At 43.8% G+C, this 22,513-nt stretch overlaps 1 protein-coding gene across 1 annotated transcript in view; it reads right to left on the minus strand.

Annotated features, from left to right (window-relative positions):
* LOC144783082 (acylamino-acid-releasing enzyme-like) overlaps positions 1–22,513 on the minus strand; it is a 716,578-nt gene that overhangs the window by 418,523 nt on the left and 275,542 nt on the right. Inside the window, exon 9 of the mRNA XM_078662245.1 lies at positions 5,678–5,769. Within this exon, the coding sequence (XP_078518371.1) occupies positions 5,678–5,769 (92 nt within the window). The remainder of the gene's footprint in view (positions 1–5,677; positions 5,770–22,513) is intronic.

Here is a 22,513-nt window from a genome sequence, read left to right on the forward strand (position 1 = left end):
TTTAGCATGTAGGGTAGAGTTCCCCGCAGTTGGTTTGCGGTGGAGTCTGGTCTTAATTTTGTTTTGTTCAATGAATACCTCTGTGTCCAAGAAAGTAATTGATGACTTACTGATGGTGGCAGTAAATTGCAGGTTGAGGTTATTTCTGTTAATGTCTTGCACAAAACTTTCTGCTGACTCTAAATTGCCATCCCATATTACGAACAAGTCGTCTATGTAGCATAGCCAGGTTCTTACATGACATTTCATAAGTTCACAGTGTTCAGTCATGAGGACCAGCTCCTCCCACCAGCCCATGTGTAAACACGCGTAGCTGGGAGAGAAGCTGGCCCCCATGGCAACACCCTGCAATTGTCTGTACAATACATTATTGAACATGAACACATTGTTATTTAAACAAAAGTCCACCATCTCTAGCAACATATGTCTGTGTTTTGGCATATTACTCATGGATTTCTGTAGGTAAAAGTCAAGTGCATTCAGACCATCAGAGTGTACAATGCTCGTATATAACGAGCTCACATCCAACGCAATCAGTAGGTATTGATCATCCCATTTGATATCTTTTATCTTATAGAGGAAATCGCTGGTGTCACTCACATAAGATGGTAGATTTTTTACGTGACTTTGTAAAAAGAAATACACATACTGGGACATATGTTCCAGGCATCCATTTCTAGCGGATATGATCGGTCGGCCTGGAGGGTTCTTTGCATCTTTATGTAACTTCGGTAAGAAGTATATTGTTGGTACTACCGGGTACTCATTTTTTAAGAATTTATGTTCTTATCCCGTGATTAGACCCTCAGATTTCCATTTTGATAATTTTTTGTAACAGTTGGCATACATTGTCTTCAGTTCCATTCCAGTGCATTTAGTGTAGCAACGTTTGTCACTCAATTGGGCATGCGCTTCTTTAATGTACAGATCCCTGTGCATAAGGACAATATTTCCCCCTTTGTCGGACGCTCGAATAATTACTTTTTTTTTTTGTAGTTTTGTTACCAGGGGGTATTGTAATTATCTGTTTCCTTATTGTATTTATATTTGCCCCTATGCACCTTAATGTTTAGATCCTTCAGTTGTTTTGAAACTTGGTCGTGAAAGAGATCGATGGCATCTTTTAACATAACTGGGTTAAATGTAGATTTTGCTCGAAACCCAGTTAACAGTTGTTTGGTCTGAGATATTATAATTCCAGTTGCTGCAGCAGTTGGTGTATGTTGATTTTGTGAGGCCTCGCTATCATTTGTTGATTCCATCTCCCACAGTTCATTTATCTCTTCCATCAACATTTCCGTAGTTTGTGAAAGCTCATAATTCGTTATATTGGTGTTAGTCTGTGTTGGTATTCGATCTTTTGTATGTTTGTTCAAGGCATAGTATTTTTTAAGTTTCAATTTGCGTGTACTTTTGAAAATATCCAGTCTTGTATTTACATAGTTGAAGTCTCTCCTGGGACAGTATGTCAAGCCCAGGCTCAATATTTCTTTTTCTGTTTGATTCAGTTCTATGCCAGATAGGTTGACAATGGTTTTGTTCAAGTCTGCGGCAGTTATTGTTTCCCTCTGCCCCAACCTCCTCTCTTTTTGCGTGTTGTTCCGGCGTTTGTTTGTTTTCCTTCGTTGTCGCCGTTTCCAGTTTTTGCTGTGGTATAGTTTGTTCGTTGCGTCCGAGGACGGAGGGTTTGTCTTCGGTCCTCGCAAAAAAGGGCTAGTTCTTCTTCCAGTGTGTTTTGTTATATATATATTGATGGTGACAACAGCCCTGAGAAAACATTTTGTTTGAATTACTGGCAGCGGTTACCGGCATCCAGCCAGAGGGATGCTGGGACATGCAGTTCGATGATGTCCTCCAATGGGAAGGAAGCATTGGACTTTTAGAGCGGAACTGCATGCAGCGCCAGTATAGGGATTGAAGGCATCTGAAGAGGGACGACTTCCCGAAACGCATCATGCCACATAAGAACTGTTGCTATACTCTTACCTGAAGCACTGCCCGCTGAGTCCCTCGTTGTTTCTGCACGGAGGCAATTTTTTGGATTTATTTTGCGGGGCCACAACGCAATGGAGGTGACCCACCCTGACAACCCAAGCTCACATGTGGTACACTTTGGAGGTAGATCGAGGGATCGATATGGGCTTGGATTGCTGCATGCCACAGGTGATTGTTATCTTGACCTGAATAGGACCGTGACTTCACAGTGAGGCCCGGAGTATTGCCACGGTCCCCCGCAGTTTGCGCACACACTGGAGGCTGCAGAAGGCGTTGGGTGGTGCTTGATGGTGACAACAGCCCTGAGAAAACATTTTGTTTGAAATACTGGCAGCGGTTACCGGCATCCAGCCAGAGGGATGCTGGGACATGCAGTTAAATGATGTCCTCCAATGGGAAGGAAGCATTGGACTTTTAGAGCGGAACTGCATGCAGGGCCAGTACAGGGATTGAAGGCATCTGAAGAGGGACGACTTCCCGAAACACGTCATGCCACATAAGAACTGTTGCTATATTCTTACCTGAAGCACTGCCCGCTGATCCCCTCGTTGTGTCTTCACGGAGGCAATTTTTTGGATATATATATATAGTCTCTACTTGCACAAAAGAGGCTTGTGTGGAATCGCGGATGAGAACAAGCTGTGGAATCTAATCAACATTGCCCACGGAAGGGAAAGAACTGGAATGCTGCCAGCAAACTACGAGGACCAGAGTGCTCCAGACCGTAATCCATCACAGCCCCCACCTGAGGGAAATCACCGGAAGAAACAATTAAACAGCAATGAACTGGCTCGAGTATGTTTGCACAGCCTCCAGGAACGTAGCTCCTCCTTTGAAGAAGGCCACAGCAGTGGCAGAAATGCATTAGGAAACGGAGCCTTGTTAAGGAAATAAAGATCGGATTCCAACTCACCGTGATGTGTGCGACTCGTACTTTCCTCTAGGGGAGAGGTAATTTGACAATATATATATTTATATTTATATATATATATATATATATATATATATATATATATATATATATATATATATATATATATATATATATATCACAAACAGCTCCTCCCGAAGAAAAGAGATGAGGCCCAAATGAGGATACAAGGGGGTCTTTAATTTCCAGCGTGGACAAAGGAGAACTGCACAGATAATCAGGCGTATGCATTTCGGCTCCTGCCTCTTCAGCGCCCGTTGTGCAAATGAGACGAGGGAAATGTGTCCGGATATAAATACCCCGCCCCCTTCTCATTACTGATGAGCCGCTCCGCCCCCAGGTGAAAAAGTTCCAACACCTGCAGTATGTGTGGCGCCCTTGATGTTGTGCCGCCTACATCTCCCAAGATGCAATACTTTCACATCATTCCTGGAATGGGGCTGAATGAGCGTGCTGGCTAGAAACTCCAATCCAGCGCCACAAAACAAAGTCCCCCAAGTCCTCACGCCCGCACCAACCTCCAAATCCACAGGAGTCCATCTTTGCGGGGGCTCGGTATAGGTTGTTTGGTGATATATATATATATATATATATATATATATATATATATATATATATATATATATACATATATATATATATATATATATATATATATATATATATATATACACACACACACACATATATATATATATATATATATATATATATATATATATATATATATATATATATATCACCAAACAACCTATGGTATCGTGAGATAGAAATGTCTGGTATATCATTCTGTATAGGTTCTTATTTTTAGCTTCCCAGTCCTTCAGAGAGTTAGCATTTCATGGCAGCAGAAGAAAAGGGTTGCTCTTTCTATCTAGGCACTCATACCATGCAAAGTCTTCCCTCTTTGCTTTGGCTCAATACAAATCAATTACATTATTTAAAGTGTCTACAGGGGCTCAATATTCTTTCCTTAAGTTGCCTCTTTTTCTAAAGTCTGGTTACCCATACAAGTCTGTCTACCCATTTCCACCCACACAATATCCTTAAAATACCAGCACTTTTTCCTGTTTCTTCTTTCAAACGTCTGCTTCAAATGCTTATGTCAAGTCTCAATTACCATTATTTTCTATAAACTGTTCTTCCTAAATAAACAGTGACCAAATTATCAAAATCTTATTTGTTCATTTTTTTTTTTTTTTAAACTCTTTATTGATCAATAGGCAATTTAGACATGTACTGTGGTACAACATTACATTTCGTGGTACGTTTTTATCTTTTGATGTATTTTCCTTTGGTATGATTGCTTGGTCGGTTCTTATATGGAGTCGCATTTAAACAGTAAAATTTCTCGTAGTACATATTGCGTTGCAGAAGATTCCTTTACAATTGCATTAAACAGTGTTCGCGGCACATGCTTGCCTATACAGTTTGTCATTAACCATACCATTTGAGTAACATTAATTATCGCCCTATTGACTGTATCTAGCTTGTTTTCCTATTCAGTATAACATTTCTCGAACAACCCCCCCCCCAACGTATGCCATCAGAACTTACACTTTATCATCCCCTTTTGTCCGCAGTCAGGTCCGTTGCATTAACCCGCTCTATTCACTCCCTATACAGCAATGCAATCCCGTGGCCTGCCCCCAGCTTCGCTCATCCCCAGTCGCATCCTCACTCATCTTCCCCTTCTGAGTCTAGATCCTCTCCCTCCGGAAGCGGGTCGCAGATGTCCCCGCGATATACATTCCATGCCATCCAAACCTTGTTCCACTTCCGGGGGGAGGCTCGGAGGAGATAGACCCCCCTTTCTGTCACCATCAGTGTGTCCATATTGTTCGCCCTATTTGTTCATTTTTACTCTCTTTTCCATATCTTGTACACATCTCTCCCTCATTTTGCTCAACTTTAGTGGCTAATTCTGTTTCCTCAGCTTAGGATTCACTGTATTTGGCTTGTGTTTTAATGAGATAGCATACTGGCTTTACCATATTTATGTTCTCTAGCTTAATTACATACAATAGCCTTATAGACAGACCACTGTAGCGGGCTATACCGCTATTAAAGGCCAGCTGCAGCATTAAAGGCCGAAAGCAAGGGACTTTAACAAGGCAGCGGGACTTTAATAGCCGGTATAGCCCTGCTACGAAGGGCTATAAGGCTATTACAACATTCTGCCACTAGAGGGCAGAATGTTCTAACAAATAAAACAAAGACTACAGGGAGCACGAGGGGATTGAAATCCCCTCAGGCTCCCTGAAACCTTTGTTTACTGCCAGAGCTGTGAACAAAGAAACATTGGAATGATGGAGCTCTGGGATTCTACCAGCCATTAAAAACCCGGAGCACTCCATTGTTTTCAATGGAGCTACCAACATTCCAATGTTCTAATCCGTCTTAAAGTCTTTTTTCCTGCTACTTTATATTTCGTTTATTAGGGAGTCTAAGTCCTCAAGTACTTCATCAGCTTTCTTTCATTTGCCCTCTTAACACATAAACTGCAGCATGAACCTCCAGCCCACATAAAGCCAACATCATCAATATCCCGGTTTTAAAAATGAATGAAAGCCCATCTTCTCAAGTTAGCTAACAAACCTCAATCTAAATCACATTTGCTCTATTCTGTAATCATTTTCCGGTTTTAGCACTTTCGGTAAACATGGTAATAGATTATGAATATGATAAATAAATACTTAAAGTACTATGTTGAATAAAAGGTTGGTTAACATATTTCTCCTGTAACCTTACCTTCTGTTGGAGCAGCACCAGCGACCGAGGGGGAAAGGCTTATGCCACCAGCCTGCAAACACCACTCCAGTGTCACCAGGAGACCAGAAAGCCTACAAAACAATACAAAGGAAAGTAAGAATTGAAATGTACAGATAGTCAACTGATAAAGACAACCCTTCCCTTAATCTGTCCACCTCCCATCTTCCATCTTCCTCATAACAGCACAGACCATAATTGGACTCCAACTTAAACTATGCTTTATTAGCACTTGCGAATGTTTCATGTATTCACTAATTTTTCATGGCAAATAGATCTTGAAACTAAACTTCTGGATCATATCTCGCTATCCACTTTTCTGTCCATCATCTTCGGCTTCCCCCCAAACCTCCCACACCCATAAATCGCGCAGGTTAAACTTGGAGCATTTAAGTAGCTTAATTTCATTTCATGGATTTTTCGTTTTCCAATGTATAGAACAGGGCAGAACATTGGAAATAAGGACTTTCAAGCAACAGGTTACAGTGTTAAAATAAGCTAAAGCAGATTATTAACAGAAACATTTTTGAAAATGCACTAACATTTGACTCACTGAGGTTAAAAACTGAATGCAGTGCAAATAAATCTAAAACTTAAAACAAATATTTCAGCTGGTTCTTCATGCGGAGTATTTTCCGGCTGATCGCGTGCTTTCTGCAGTGCCTGAATCCACACACTATTCTTTTATAATAAACTAACTCCATTTTTTGTAGACCAACTTCTGAGAATTCAGTTATTTACCTATATAATAATTCTGGTATGTTTCCTTCTTGTACTCGCTCATTTGCACCTGCTTAGGAATACCTCCAGCCTGCAAGAAGGGCTGGGGAAAGCATTCTCAAAAGAAAGCTATCAGTTTAACAACTTATCATACTATATTAGTACTATATAAGTATTTAACATGTGGGGTTGGACAAGCGCCAGGCTCCAGCTTGCCAGTGCATCCCCAATCGCTCCCATCCAGTTCTTTCTTGTTTCGACAGAAACACACACCCGAAGCGTGACACATGACCTGGGAGATCTGAAAGGGCTGTTGTGAAGGAAGGACATACTACAATCACCATAAGGGCACATTTTTCTTTCTCTTTTGTCTTGATGGCTCTTCCTCCTAACTAATGCAGAATGTGATTGTTCAGTCCAATAGCACTTGGAGAAAGATGAGGCATTGATACAGGCAGAATTCAAGCAAATAATTTGGGTGGTACATCCTCAACAGAGGCAACATATTTTCTGGAGAACACATCTAATGAGCATTGCATCCAAAATGCATCAAGACGCTCAAAGTGTTGCACTGAAAATTGAGGAATTGGCCATTGCCCCAGAGATGTCACAAATGCTGCTTTTGCCCAGATGTAATGACGACTTTGAAGATCAGAATGAAAAAAGGTCTACAGGTTTTGAGATGGGGGTAGGTGTGTAGATAACTGTGTTGTCAACGGTTCTTTTCATTGCTTTATTTAGTGGATCAAGAACAGTAGGGGCGAAGTGATAATACACCCGAATGTGGAGGAAAACAGCAAAATACTGAAAATAACTATAAGCTAACGTGACATAGCTTTAGTAAAATACATATGTGGGGTTAGGCGCAGGAAATCGGTGAGCATGTGGTGAGCATTGGTATGCGGGAACATATTTTAACCCAACACTTTAATGCTGCTATGCGTGGGTCTCTGCCTTCATGGATGTCAGCTCGGCCTTTACCAGGGTGAATAAATCCAAGCTATGGGACGAACTGGGCTCCATGTAGGTTGACCCGGCTCTTCTTGTGCTTCTGAGGGATCTCCACCCTGGCCAATTAACAACTGTAAGGTATGGATCTTCAAGAGAATGCACGCAGCACTTTACATCAAATAGAGGATTGCAGCTAAGGCTGCAGCCCGGCTCCTTTTCTTTTTATTCTATATATTAATCGTTTGGAACGGGTCTTATGTGAGCCAAGGTGCAATGTCCAAAAGGTGGGTGGCAGATTGCTCCCAGGTCTTTTCTATGCAGATGACACGGTTTTGATTGCATGCATGACAAAGAGTCTCCAGTGACAGTTCGATTGTATTTGTTATTTTATGGACAGCATAGACCTGGCAACCAACTTTAAAAAGTCACAAATTATGGTTGTCTGCTCCAAGTCCACTTTGAAGCCGGACGGACGATTGGAGCATAGAATGCAGCATACAGGTAAGTTTACTTTACATTCTTTACAGCATAGAAAAAGAAATGCATGCGTCGTGAAAGTGTGCGTGCTGGTTTTTTGTGTGGTAAGTGAACTGTAAATGTTAATGGATGTACAAGCCTGGTAATGGTATGCGTGGTTAAATATGAGTTGTAAAGACGTACATTGTAAAACCACGCATGGTAATGTCATACAACCCACAAGATCATTTGGTTTTTCAGTCAACAGCCACAGCTTATGTAGAGTGGATAATTTTTCCTACCTAGGAAGATTCAGGCCTTGGTTGGCATTCCTTGATGAAGAGGAACAAAGTCAATTTTAAGAGAGCGGTTGTTAGCATTCAGGATTTTGTATCTCAGTTGGGGCAAAGTCAATAAAGATTCTTCTCGATATATGCGAAAGCAAATCTGGGCACATACCACAATTGCTTCACTCTAGGTTGTGGAAAATGTCTTTAAGAGAGGTCTCTTAAGCGTTGCACAAGCTCCTTCCTCAATATTTGCTCATGAAAAGATTGGCACTGTCTCTTGTGAATGCCCTGGTGTTATTTGGGAAAGTCATTACAATGCATTTTTTGTTTTATCGTCACGATTTTTATATCTTGACCTGATTTGTATACACCTTGATTATGATACTATTTTTTGTACCAGGTTTTATTGTATTGTTTGTGGTGTCTTCTTTTTCTTGTATGAACCTGGTTGGCTGGTGTTATTTTATGATTTTTATTAAAAAATCAAACAAAGTTTGCTGATTGACAGTTATGATACATTTTAAAGGAAGGGCTAAAATAATGACAGCCGCTATGTTAATTTTGATATCCTCAAAATATTTTTGGCATGCCTCATCTAACTGCAATGTTACTTTTCTGTTAACATTCTGTTTTGAAGGTTCAGTGTCATCAACAAAATTGGGAATAAAGTTGGTGTGCATTTGCAAATACCAAGGAAGGACAAGAGCTGTCCCTTATTATCAGGTGCTGCTGATGCCTGTTCAATTGCCTTCTCAAGGACAGCCTTGGATAAACAAAAATAACACTATCAGAGAGAACATCGCTCCTAAACACGTATGTCCCTCCCTGACGTAAATTCTTTGTTAATTCTTTCCTTAAAATCATTAACGCTCTTGACAAAACTTGATCGTTTTCCAATTTGTCAGGCCAAAATGCCAGTATATCATCTTGGAACGGAGTTATAAAAGCAGTTCAATTATGCGATTTCAGCTCTAGTGATAGAGCAAGATTTCGCATCGCGACTTGCTCGAGTCAAGAACCTCGAAATCTGTTATAATCCCGTAATACATATTGTATGTTTTACTAATATTCTTTATATTTTGATATGCGTGTGTAATAGTGAAGCTTGCCTATGTGTTTCACTAATACGAATAACCCTTGTCTTTAAAATGGATGCTGCTTGAATTCTGATTCTGCGCATGCGTTAGGCATTATCACGTGACATGACGCAGTCACATTTGGAGGGAAAGGGTGCCCATGCGTAATAGCCATAAGATGGCCGCGTTTTTTTTTTTTTAATAACGAGGTGAAGCTTGCACCGTCGCTTTTGTGATTTTGTCTGTTGCACTCATTTATAATGGCATAGTATATTTTATAGTAAGAAGTATAAAGTAACTACTCATGGTATATTGTGAAATCATTTATTTCTATGTTTTAATTTGTTTTAGCTTAATTTTCATGTACCATGGTAAACGGGGGTTACAACTGGGTCGAGAGCCATCTTGAGAGTCCTTTCTGCGCATGACCGCGCAGCCCAGACAGCAGTAGCCTTGAGCGGTGGAACTCAGCCAGCTGGCAGTCACAGACAAGATGCTCCTGAGAACGCCACCTCTGACCCAGGAGGATAGAGAAATTGTGTTCCTAACTTGATACAATGACATTATTCCTATTGTATTCTGCATATTCTCTCATGGGAACCTCAATCTTGCTAGGCGGTACCTTAGAATGCAAAATAGGACTTGAATAAGTCTGTTCTGATTGGTGTGTTAACCCATCCTACCTTAGGACCAATCGAAATTGGGGATTCTGACACTTTGCAACATCGGGGGTGGTACACTGACCCAAAAGAGTATATCTAGCCTAGGTTTAGCTAGAGAATTTGTCCGACTTGTCCAAATAGCTGACCTGTCACTGACCCAACGCACTCAATAGGTGACTGAATATACAGAGCGCTGCGGAGCACTCTGTCCGAATTTGACCATAGACTAAGGTTTTACTAAACCTTAAGTGCTGGCGGAGCACTTTGCTGGGGAGTTCGCTAACCCAATCGGGGTTCTGACTGATAACTGCAGAGAGGGTGGAGCGCAGGCGTTGCTTCCGAACTGCGGGTGCTGGTCGTATCCTGGTGGTCCTGTCCTGATCCTAATCTGGGTTTCCTGTCCTGTCCTGGGGTGTCCATTCTGCACCTGCTGTCCCATTGATGACTGCTATTCCTTGGGGTATTTCCTGTCCTTAACTGACCCGTGGCCAGGGTTGGTTTTCACACCAGTCTAGGTAAATATCTTGCCGAAACTCTAAAACTGCACCTTTCTATTTTCTGTCTTTGCTTCAATAAAGACATACCTTTGCATATGATAATTTTCCATGCTTTCCGCAACTATTGCCTATCATAAAGTCATTTGCATTTAATTTCATAGCGTGTTCCTATGTTACCCTACCTTTTAGAAATCATTTTCTCCATTGCAGTTTGCATTTTCCTAATGTGGTCTATACTTTTCTCGTATAAAACTGACTGAAGTAATTTGCTAGAGTTATAGCGTGTTTCATTTTTCACCCTTACTATAGCTGTTAGGATTCCTAAAATTCCCATTCATATTCAGGAAAACTGTTCCCATAGTGTAATCTTACATATGCACACCTTTGCCCATTTAAAGATGTCTACTCGAGTTCCATTTTAGCGTGTTTCCCATCTCAACATTTCTAGAAAACTAAATGATTGCCCTTACTCTTTCCTGTATGGTTATATTCCTATTGTTTTTCTTGATTATTTACTGTTTTTACTGTAAACCTTATAATTTCTGAACTAAGTACTAAGATAAACTTCTTAAAACTTCCCAGTTGTCCGTGGTCATTTGATGAAATATCAAAGTAAATTTACGTTGGGTTTTGTATTTTGCTGCCTTTCCTTTTACAGCTAGCTCCCTGACCCATCGTGGTCATAGGTACCCGTAGCGGTGGATGGTAAGTCGGGTACACTGGAAATAAACGAAAGGGACTCATGATTATTGGTAGTAGATTGTATGGTCATCTGATCAATGTATATGGTGAAATGAAATATATGGGCCCGAAACCAAAGTGGTGAAAATATTGGTCGGGTGACCTGCGATCGCTATCACTAGTTCTTGCAAATGACCTGCATTTTCTATATCTAGTGTGCTGAAAACCTGACCACGCAGCTAAGTGGATACCAGTTAGTTAATTTTAGGCAGCTGATCGCAGTCTACACAATGTGCTTCTATTTAGACTGTGAAGATCAATGCATAGTATCGCCTCCCCACTCCTCTTTCTAGCTACTACAATATCCAAAAAAGGTAGGGAAGAATCAATGGGCTAAATCACAGCTTCAATACACCGTTTTTTTAACATCTCACACACTTCCTGTCTGGCTGATTCAACAGATACTTTGTGTTTGACCAGTACAGCATTGGGTTTTAGTTTTAGTACAAGGTGGAAACTCCTCAAAGTGCTTACTTTTCAAAACTGAATACTGCTTTATATCTATTGAGAGTAACGCTGATAGAATTATTCACCTCAACTGCAGGTATCGATACCTGAGAACTGAAGAATGAATCAAACGTAATGCTGAACACCTTCTGGTGTTGCCTGTCACGGACTTCAGCTACACAAACATTTCTGTATGGGCTACTATCTTCAAAATACATTTTGGTACAAAATATCCATTAAGAAGAACGTGGTTCTTAAGATGTACACCAGGTCTAAATAAGAAAAATGAAAAATACACTTGCCGTCTCTTCAGGCTGGAACCAAGCATGAAACGCACAAGCTCCCCATAGGCAATCATAATGCTAAAATGCAGCATTGTGATTGGTCTAAGCGCCATGGTTCAGAGCTCAAACAGACAGTGGGAGCCTGGGCATGTCCTTCAACTAGGCTGTATTACAGCCTAGAAGGAGAACATGCAAAATGAGCATGACTGCTTGGCCGGCCTTAGACGGCCGGCCAAAAAGTCATGCGCACTTACAAAGTGCTCACCACTCCCCCCCCCCTGCTCGTGAGCTGGGCAGAGCAGCCCAGACCCTCCCCACCATGCACAACTGCTTCCACAAGGAAAAATGAAATGATAATAGTATTGTGTTATCATTTTATTTTTCCTTTTCTACACTGCTGAAAAGCAGTGGGGCGATGCTCCTTCGGTTAGCGGAAGAGCTGCCACTGACAGAGATGGAGTGCGGGCCGGCTATAGGAACCCAGTAAGGCAAGCTGAACAAAGTACCTTAAATCCTGGTTGCGGAGCGTTGCAAGGATCCATGCTGAAGATGCGCCGCGCAGCAGAGGAGATGTGTGGGTTCCGGTTTGCGACTAGGCTGCGTTGCGACCTCCCGATGTGTTCGAGGATGCAAGGCACAGCAGAGGCGATGCATTGATTATGCTGAGCAGGAAAGCTGCGATGCAAAGTTTCGGCATCAGTGTCAAGGCTGCCGTCGACAAGGGATCCAAGGTGTTTGCACCAGGAAAATTGTTACTCAGCATCGGTTTTGAAGGCAATGTGTGGGTCCCAGATGTGGGAGGCTACAATGAAGTGAGTCTTTTGATAACTGTTCAATCCACGCAACAGCGGCGATGCGTAAGTGCGACTGAGGGATAAGCTGCTCAGCCGAAGAGATGTGCGGTTTCTGCTTGGGGATGCAACGCTCAACCTACTTCCAAGGGTCCAGGACTGGGTTGGCACCACTTGGCAGGGTAGACTCACAGATGGCAGAATCCAGGTGCAGTGGTTGGAAGTATTTTATGTCCCTGAGACTTCAGGTCAGGAGGCCAGCCAGCTAGCCCTTGGAGTCACTCTGAGTTCAAGAGTTGCAGGTCCAGCCCTTCTCACCCAACCAGGAGAGCAGCAGGTCAGCAAAGCAAAGCAGCAGTCTAGCACAGTGGCAGTTCTTCAGCCAGCAGGCAGTGCTTCTTCCTGGCAGAGTATCCACTGGTACAGAAGTGTATTGAAATGGTGGTGTCTGAGGTCCAGTACTTATATACAGTGGTGCCTCGGAAGTGGGGAAGACTTCAAAGACTGGTCTTTGAAGTGCACAGAAGCCCTGCCCAGGCTGCAGCCTCCCTACAGGGGGTATACAGCCCTTTGTGCTGGGACTGGTCACAGCCTATTCAGGTGTAAGTGAGGCAGGGTCCAGCTCCTCCATCCCATCCTGCCAAGATGGCCCATCCAATTAAACCAAAGCTCCCATTGTGTATGCCTGTATATGGGGAATACACAAAGCCCAGCTGTCCCCACCCCAGACATGTGTTCAGAGACACGCAGCAGGCACCAAATGTCTAAAGTAAGAAAATGCCATCTTTCTAAAAGTAGCATTTGCAGAATTGCACTTTAAATTCCGACTTCACCATAAGTTTGGGTTTGAAATTGGAAGAGATATGCCTTGCAGTGGCAAAAAAACGAATTTGAGAGTTTTTCACAACCAGGACTTGTAAAACGTAAAAGTTCATGTCCTGCCTTTTAAATACATTGCACCCTGCCCTTTGGGTTGTCCAGGGCCTACCTTAGGGGTTACTTATGTATAAAAAGGGAAGGTCTGGGCCTGGCAAAAGGTTTATTTTACCAGGTTGACATGGCAGTGTAAACTGCACATACAGGCTCTGCAATGGTAAGCCGAAGGCATGGTTAGAGGAGCTCTTTAAGTGGGTAGCACGACCAGTGATTCCGGCCCACTAGTAGTATTTAATTTACAGGCCCTCGGCACATGTAGTGCACTTTACTAGGGGCTTATAAGTAAATTAAATATGTCAATTGGGGATAAGCCAATGTTACCATGTTTTAAACAGAGAGCACATGCACTTTAGCAGTGGTAAAGTGTTCAAAGTCCTAAGGCCAGTGTTAGATTTAGGGGTCTCTTGTTGGCACAGGTAGGTCCTTGTGACAAATAGGGACCCACTCCTCTAGTCAGGACAAGGGGATTACACTCCTAAAATAACCCTTGCTCACCCTCTAGGCTGCGTGGCGCGAGCAGTCAAGGCTTATTTCAGAGGCAATGTAAGTTAAGCAGTTGTGACCACATACAGTAACCCAGTGACAACACTACAAATGGACACCACACAGGTTTTATATAAAAAATAATTATACTTTATATAGAGTTACCACAAGATCTTAAACGACAAAAATACACACTATGATTACTTTAAGATGGTAGATTTAAGCTTAGTTCAGTTCAGTTCTTAGATACGACACTGCGTCAATGTACCTTAGGTTGCGTTGTGCTTCCACGACAAGCAATGTCGCAGCGATGGGAAATGCGGCAAAGTTCAGATACAAAGAAATAAAGATGTGAAGATCTTCCAGATGCGGCACGCTTCTCGGGGATGCGAGAAACTCTCGGTTCGATGCATGGACTGCAGCGGCGACACCCTTACGATGCGACGGCAACAGCTCCAGCAGCAACGCTCTTCTCCACGATGCGTGAAGCTTCCGCTCAATGCGACGACTACAGCGACGACATCCAAGATGCGACGGCAGCAGCTCCGATGGCGGCGTGCTTCTCGGGGATGCGAGGTGCTCTTTGTCGATGCGGTGCAATGCGACAGTTCCAGCGGCGATACCCTCCTTCTTCGGAGTTGCGACGGCCGGCACAGCGACGGCAACACGCTCCGACCTCGTTGCGAGATTCTTCTCCTGATGCGGTGCAGTGCGACAGCTCCAACGGCGACACCCTCCTTCTTCGGAGTTGCAACAGCAACATGCTTCCTCTTCGTTGCGGCACGCTTCTCACCGATGCGGTGCAGTGCGACAGTTCCAGCGGCGACACCCTCCTTCGGAGTTGCGACGGCAGGCACAGCGACGGCGACACTCTTCTTCTCGTTGAGTCGCGCTTCCAGCTACTTGCGACACGCAGTTCCTCAGAAGGCCCAAAACAGCAGCAGGCACTTCCAAAAGAACTCTGGGGAGCAGGGGGTTGAAGTCTGTTGTCCCTGAGACTTCAGCAGGAGTCAAGCTCTTTTCCAAGCCCTTGGAGATCCTTCACAAGTTGAAAGCAAAGTACACAAAGTTCCTTTCTCCTTCCTTTGGCAGTAAGGCAACCACTGCAGGCCAATCCCCCAAGCAGCACTTCAGCTTCGGAATAGTCTCTCCTTAGGTTCTTCAGGTTCCTCTCCTCATTAAAGGTTTCTTCTTGTAGTCCAAAGTGATCTAATTTCATGGGATCAGGGTCCCAATATTTATACCCCAAAATACTTTGTTCTCTGAGGGGAGAGGGGCCTTTGCCCAGTCCAAACCAGTTCTGAAGCACTCTGTTTACCAGACTTCTCCTTTCCTTTCACAGTGCAGGGCATGCACATCAGACGCCCCACAGGAGGTGGAGCCAGCATTGTGGAAGGCAAGTACAGTCCTGGAGCACTTTGTTTACAGGACTCCTTCTCTTCTTTCAGTGTGCAGGGCAGAGACATCAGCCGCTCCCCAGGGGCTGGAGCCAGCATTGTGGAAGGCAGGCACAACCCTATTCAAGGTTCAGGTGCACTCCTCCCTCCCATCTAGATGCAGATCTCTCTATTCACCACTGGGTGACTCAGCCTATCTCCTGGAATTCCCCAGCCCTGTCACTCACAAAACCAGACATAGGAATACACAACCTAGCAGAGGCCGGTTTGAATGGTTAGACAAGCAAATACCTACTTTCTAAAAGTGGTACTTGCAAACACAGAATATTAAAATAAACTTTACTGAAAGATGTATTTTATTATTCTGAGTTCAGGCATACTAAACTCGAATTTCTACCATGTTCTCTGAGACAGTTAGGATTATAAAATGTAATAACTCTAACAGCCCATTCTGGCCTATGGAGAACAGGTAGCCTTGCAATAGTGAAAAACGAAAATGGCCGCAAATCACTATTAGGACATGCCACACACATCAGGGCTTGTCCTACCTTATACTTACAATGCACCCTGCCCTTGGGCCTACCATAGGGGTGACTGATATGAAGAAAAGGGAAGGGTTAGGGACTGGGAAGTGGGTGCACTTGCCCAGTCAGCATGGCAGTACCGGACTGCACCCAGGCTCTGCAATGGCAGACCTTAGACACATTTTACAAGGCTGCTTCTGTGGGTGGCACAACCAGTGCTGCAGGTCCACCAGCAGCATTTGGATTTACACGCCCTGGGCACACTCAGTGCGCTAGACTACAGTCTGACAAGTAAACCAAATAGCCAAACATGGAACCACTGAATAATACATCAAATTTACAATAGGGAGCACTTGCACTGTGACACTGAATAGCAGTGGCACCGTGCCCAAAGCATCTAATACCAGCAAAAACACATGAGGCAACAGCAAAAATGGTAGGGAGACCCACGCCAATGGTGCCAGGTCTAACACGTGTCCCCTCCAGCTGAAAAGTGGGGAGAACTACCCTAACTCCTGGGAGTTCTCTTCACTAAGGCGGAAAAATCTGGACAGACCATCAGCGTTGGCGTGTTCTGTACCAGGGCGGTGTTCCACCGTAAAGTCCATACCCTGTAGGGAGATGGACCACCTCAACTGCTTTGGATTCTCAACCCTCATCTGCATCAACCATCTGAGGGGCCTGTGGTCTGTCTGAACCCGGAAGTGAGTCCCAAACAGGTATGGTCTCAGCTTCTTCAGTGCCCAGACCACAGCAAATGCCTCATACAAGAGATCTACTAGATGCCATATAATTAATCCTGTGTGTACTATATAAATGCCAAATGACAATAGTAATTATATTATGAATTCCCTTGTTGCATTGAGAGCAGCTCTAAAGAATGCTCCACCTTTAATACTTTCAATAAACTTAGAATCACAAAAGATCAGAAAAAAGCATATGTGTCTTCATTCGAAGCATAGCTTGAGTCAGTTGCCTAACCCTGGGTCCAAAATGCAATCACAAATGTTCATTTACTTTGGTGTCCCTTTTAACTTTGAAGTTGTAAGCACACACAGAATTCACCAAAATAACCATGTTTTTTTCCCCACTAAACTTTCAGAGGGGACACACACAATACAAGGGAAAATACCAAGATATCAAAATCCCTTTATCGGTTTTGAGAAAATTCATCTACTGTAGTAGGACAATCCCAACCTTCATAAGGTGTAGGGTCTTGAAATGGAGCCACTTTTCAGGGAGAACGTAGGGTCTGAATATTCAGGGACACTAATTAGAAATTTGATTGTATGTTACAGCTTCTCTTATTTTATATGTCAAAGACATCAGATGATAGCATTTCTTCCTTTCTCCAGCCCATTCCCCACAGAGAGAAAAATAATTCCTCCTAGTTCATCCTTGCCGCATCATAACTTTCAACCCTTTTTAAGTAAATCAAACCTACTGCACTTTTCACCAACCACTCCCACTATTAAGTAAACATGCCACACCTGCTCCTGAAAACATGCATACCTATTTGTGAAACTGTGGTGAACTATCTTGTCCTGGCCTCTGGAATGTTGGTACGTAGGTAGAATGTGGAATTAAATGTTTGTATTGATTGCGTGGGCGAATGCTGAGGCCAGGTTGCGAAGAGCCGGTTGGAGGCACAGGTACCTTAGAGTGTCATGCCAGGAAATAGGCATAAAGTTATTGGAAGGAACTCGAGACTTAAGATTCTATGTCAGGACCGGAGGCTTCTGAATATGCTGTCTTAATTTCTTTACTGACTCACAGCAGCCAATTAAAATTAAACTGCGCAAGAAAAAACAAACCATCATATCCCATGAGGCTTTGAACCACTCCTCCTCAGAACAGCCAATGGCAACATGTCAAAGTATACAAAATAGAGAAACACCATTTTGGCTTCCTCTTTCTATGCTGCTCCGCAGTCAAGATAAGTGTCTCTCTACTTTGTATACTTTGTCACTGCTTTTACTGCTATTTGCATATTGATACCTTTAATACTGCTGTTTTGATCTATACAAACGTGGTTCATAAGGTTATTTGCTGTGTATTGGCTTTACATGCAGTGTGCAGCGCGATAATACACTTTCTGATCTCAAGCGGTGAAACGCTCCGCTTCCAAGTCGCGCTTCCCTTCTCATACCTTCAGCTTGTTGAGAGCATGTTGCGCTTAGGTTTTTCTCCCCTTATTTGTGATTTCGCTGCCTCCAGCGCTGCTGGCTTCCTCAGTTCGCTGCTACGTTCAGAGGGGAATGCACCCCCCCTTGCTGGGAGCGAGACACCCGCCAGAGCCCAGCCGGGCTGCCAGCGTGTGTCTCGGGAGCTCGCACGCGCGTGACTGTGTGCGCAGCTCCCTCATTCATTGCCAGACCGACGCCCTGCCCCAGCCTGAATCGGGGACTGGCGCAGCAAGCTCTGGAGTCATAATGGGCCGTTTGTTCACAAGATCAGGCAGCGCTTAGGCTCCGCTTGGAATAGGCATTGACCCTTCAACTTTCAGGGCTCTGGAAACTAATTTTTGGCACCTCTGCTCTGCACAGGCAGTTGGGGGCTTACTCCCTCCATTAGTCCTGGGCTGTGATTGCTATTTATGACTAAGTTATTTATTAATTGGCTCCTTTGCCCCGGCATTGCTCCCTACCGATGCCCTACTCTGCTTGTGTAATACCCGAACAAAGCTCTCGAAAAAATTCCTTTTCCACTTTGAACAACTCAATCTAAGGGCCTTAAACGGTCGCTATGCCGAAGATGACCCTCCAGTAGCCACCTTCCACTGTAACTTGCACTCCTCGCACCTCGACTACATCTTCGTTTCTCTGAACATGTTTTGTTGGGTTTCTTCCTTCAAAATTGGAGCGAGCGACTTCAGCGACCACCTGCCCCTAGTGGCTGAAATAAGACCTTTACTGGCCCAGTTACAGATGTTAGTTCAAACTTAAAGCGGTTACGGTGTAACTCCGGCAACATTGACTCCATCAGCCTCACCGCGAAAACCCTTTTTTATCAAATCTCTGGGTCCTCCACCAAGCTGACGGACGTCTGGCAAAACTTCTGCGATGCCATGATGGAGAAAATGAAAGGTATGGCGTCCAAAAATCCAGGACAAATAAAGGGGTCTTCGAAAGGACCAGGCAAACTGTAGCTTGCAAACAGTTCTCCGGGAAGCTAAAAAACAGCTTAAACGGATGAAATGGGAAAGTCAAAAGCAAAGAAATGACGATTTCTGGATAAAACTTGTCCACGAGGGGAAGCAGAAAAACAGCTCCAGGTTTTGGCGAATGGTAAAAAGATTGCAGAACCCCGACCACTTTGGGCAAATTTCTCATATATCTGAGGAAGTATGGACAAAATACCTATCATCACACTTCAATGATAATGACGCTTTAGGTGTCACGGTAACAATGCCTCCTGGCTTAACACCTTTAAGGCTTGGGAACAAGGAACAACTCAATTACCACGAGATTGCGGGCACACAGGAAACATAGGAGGGTGATGGAATAAGGCCAACGAAATCTGACTATCCAAAAGAGGAAGAAAGTCTAGCAAAGGACGCCGACCAAGAGCGAATGAAAATTATACCAGCATACATCAGTCGGCAAATAAAAAAAGGGAGACCTACTGGAGCACCAAGGCCAAATGGAATACCATCTATGCTGTACAAATCGGATGCAGATTTTTGGAGTGCATCTCTGGCCCCAATATTTACCAACATAAACTCCACTTTGACACTTCCTGACTCATGGCACGGGTCCGTCATAAGTCCTATTTACAAACACGGGAACAAGAGCCATCCAAATAGTTACCGTCTCATTGCTTTGCTTGATGTTGAAGCAAAATACTTTGCAGGACTTATCCTGGAGGAATTAACATCATGGGCCTCCGAAAGTGCCATTATTCCCTTTAACCAAACGGGTTTCTGCAAAGGTCAAGGGACCATCACCAACATCATGGCTCTGTCCCTTTTGATGAGCGCAGCAAAAGTAGCTAAGTCACCCTTATTCCTTACATTTATCGATTATTTTGCAGCTTTCGATCACGTTGATCGCAACAAACTTTGGCTGAAACTTTACAACTGGGGCATTCCGAAGCGCCTCCTAGACGTTCTAATACTGCTCCACTCCAATACCTGGATTAAAATCAAGCTTGGTGCTGGCACACACGTCTCGAATCTGATCAGGACGACAAAGGGATTAAAACAGGGTTGCCTTCTAGCGCCCATCCTTTTTAATCTCTTTTTAGCGGATCTACCTGCAGAATTAGAGAAATGCCGTAATCACGCACCCAAGTTAGGGAACATCACCCTCTCAAATCTGTTGTACGCCGACGACCTTGTGTTGATAAGCCGCTCCCAAGTAGGCCTCCAGCACCTCCTGAACGCAACCTATGCCTTCTCAGCAAAGAACGCCCTCCAAATAAATCTTCATAAGTCAAAATCCATGACGGTCAATTATAGGAAAAAACTGAACCCTTGCTGGTACCTGAATGGAGAAAAACTTGATAGGGTAGCCTCATATAAATATCTGGGTGTCCTCTTGGATTCAAACAACAACTCTAGACCTCAACTCCATTCCACCCGAGGGAAAGCCACAATTACTTACCTGGCATTAAAATCTCTAAAGGCAAAACTCCCATATCTCACACTAAAACCGTTTCTTGAAATCCTGCGTGCGAAACTACAACCAACTCTCACGTATGGGAGTGAATCACTTTATGGGAAGGATGCCGAACTGCTGGACACGGTCATAGCCAACTCCTATAGGGCCATTTTCAACCTTCCTACATATGTCTCCCCTGCCCAGATTAGTTTGGAATTCGGCATTATCAAACAAACTCTAGAAAGGCGGAGTGCGTATGAGGCAACCTGGCGCAAAATCCGCTACGTAGAAGCTGACTCCCTAAACGCCAACATATGGTCTGAGCTACTACGGCACCGCACGTCGCTGCATAGAGTTTATCTTTTTGAATCAATTGAAGTCCTAGGCTTGTCTGATACCTGGGATACGTCTACAGACCTCCAGTCCTTTAAAAAACTGGCTAAAAAATCAGCACGCATCATCTCTGCGATTGAAGACAAGAAAGTCCTAGCAAACAGTGCGCACGGATGGACAACCCTGGGTGGATATGGTAAAATACAGTCACAAGCATACCTTAACATCGGGATGGAAATACAAGTCAAAGAAAAGTTCTTGAAACTGCGCCTCGGTGTAATCCCGATATTGCCACACCTCCCCCCCTGGGTGAGACCACCCGCTTTGCAACAGTGTCACCTGTGCAAGTCTGGCAAGGAGGATATTGTCCACGTGATATGTATATGCTCCAGACTGAGGGACCTGAGGCGCAATCTCCTGCTTCCATTTTTTAAGTCACATGCTGTACGGACCTGTAGGCAGGCAGTTATACTATGCTTTACTTCTAGCAACACAAAATTTAACTGCCAGGTCGTGAAGTTCTTTGACTCATTAAAAAAAGGACTTGACATCGTTTGAAGTTCTTCACTAGCACCTGAGGACATTTTTGATCTGCTCACAGTAATGCAGTATTCTTTTTAATTCTAATTACAGTATGGTTTTTAACGTTGCTACTGGTATTTTATATTTTTGTAAACATTTTAATTAATCATGTACAAATAAAAAATATTACTTACTTGTGTCGGCTGATAATTGTGCTTTCCACTGGGGAATTTCCTGATTATCAATATTCACCTAGAAGATGGCGGAAAGCGAATTCTACCAAGAGGAGGTAGCTGTGTGTGAGGAACAGGGTGATAGTGATTATTATTATGATGAATCAATGGAGGACATTATTGACAAAAAGTTGGATGCCAAGCTTGATAAGGTGCTCTCCTCCGCCTTATTACCTATAGCCCAGAAGCTAGAACTTCTTGTTCCTCCTAACCCCGCTCCCTCGGGGCCTTCCTCTGTCCCAGCACCACTTCCTACACCAGAACCCCCTGGTCTTCCCTGGCCACATGTGCACACGTACTCGAAGCTCTACAAATCCAAAGAACAGGCTCAGGATGGTGCCCCGGCCCGCCGCCTCCCCCTTCTTCTCCTATCCATATTCCTGATACCACTACTGATACAGACACCGACACAGACTCATCTCAGGATCACAAATGCGCTAAGAAACGCAAACACTCATCTTCCATCGTCCAACCCTCTCCCTTTATGTTCGATCCCTCAGACATGGTCCACCCACGTTCAGCTAATTGGGTCCCTCCCCCTGCAGTAACAGACTACATGCAAACACATTTACGTAAAAGTTTTAATAAGGATGTGAGGGCTCGCTTAAAATCTGAATGCCCCCGTCCAGACTTAGCTCATAAGGTGGCAGTTACTCCAGACATAGACTCTTCTATGACCACCTTCTTGAAGAAGTACAAAAAGGATCCAAAGAAAGGGATCGACCGCGCCCTTCAGGCGTGCCAGGATAAAGTGCTAGATCTTTCAGGTCCTCTGGCTAAACTTCTTGAGTTAGCCCCCCAGGCACAGGACACGGGGGCCGCTATTCACCCTGAAGTCCTGGCTGGATGGGCGCAAAGAGCGGTCTGTATGCTC

The sequence above is a fragment of the Lissotriton helveticus genome, chromosome 9 (assembly GCF_964261635.1).
Source record: "Lissotriton helveticus chromosome 9, aLisHel1.1, whole genome shotgun sequence".
In the NCBI taxonomy this organism is placed as follows: domain Eukaryota; kingdom Metazoa; phylum Chordata; class Amphibia; order Caudata; family Salamandridae; genus Lissotriton; species Lissotriton helveticus.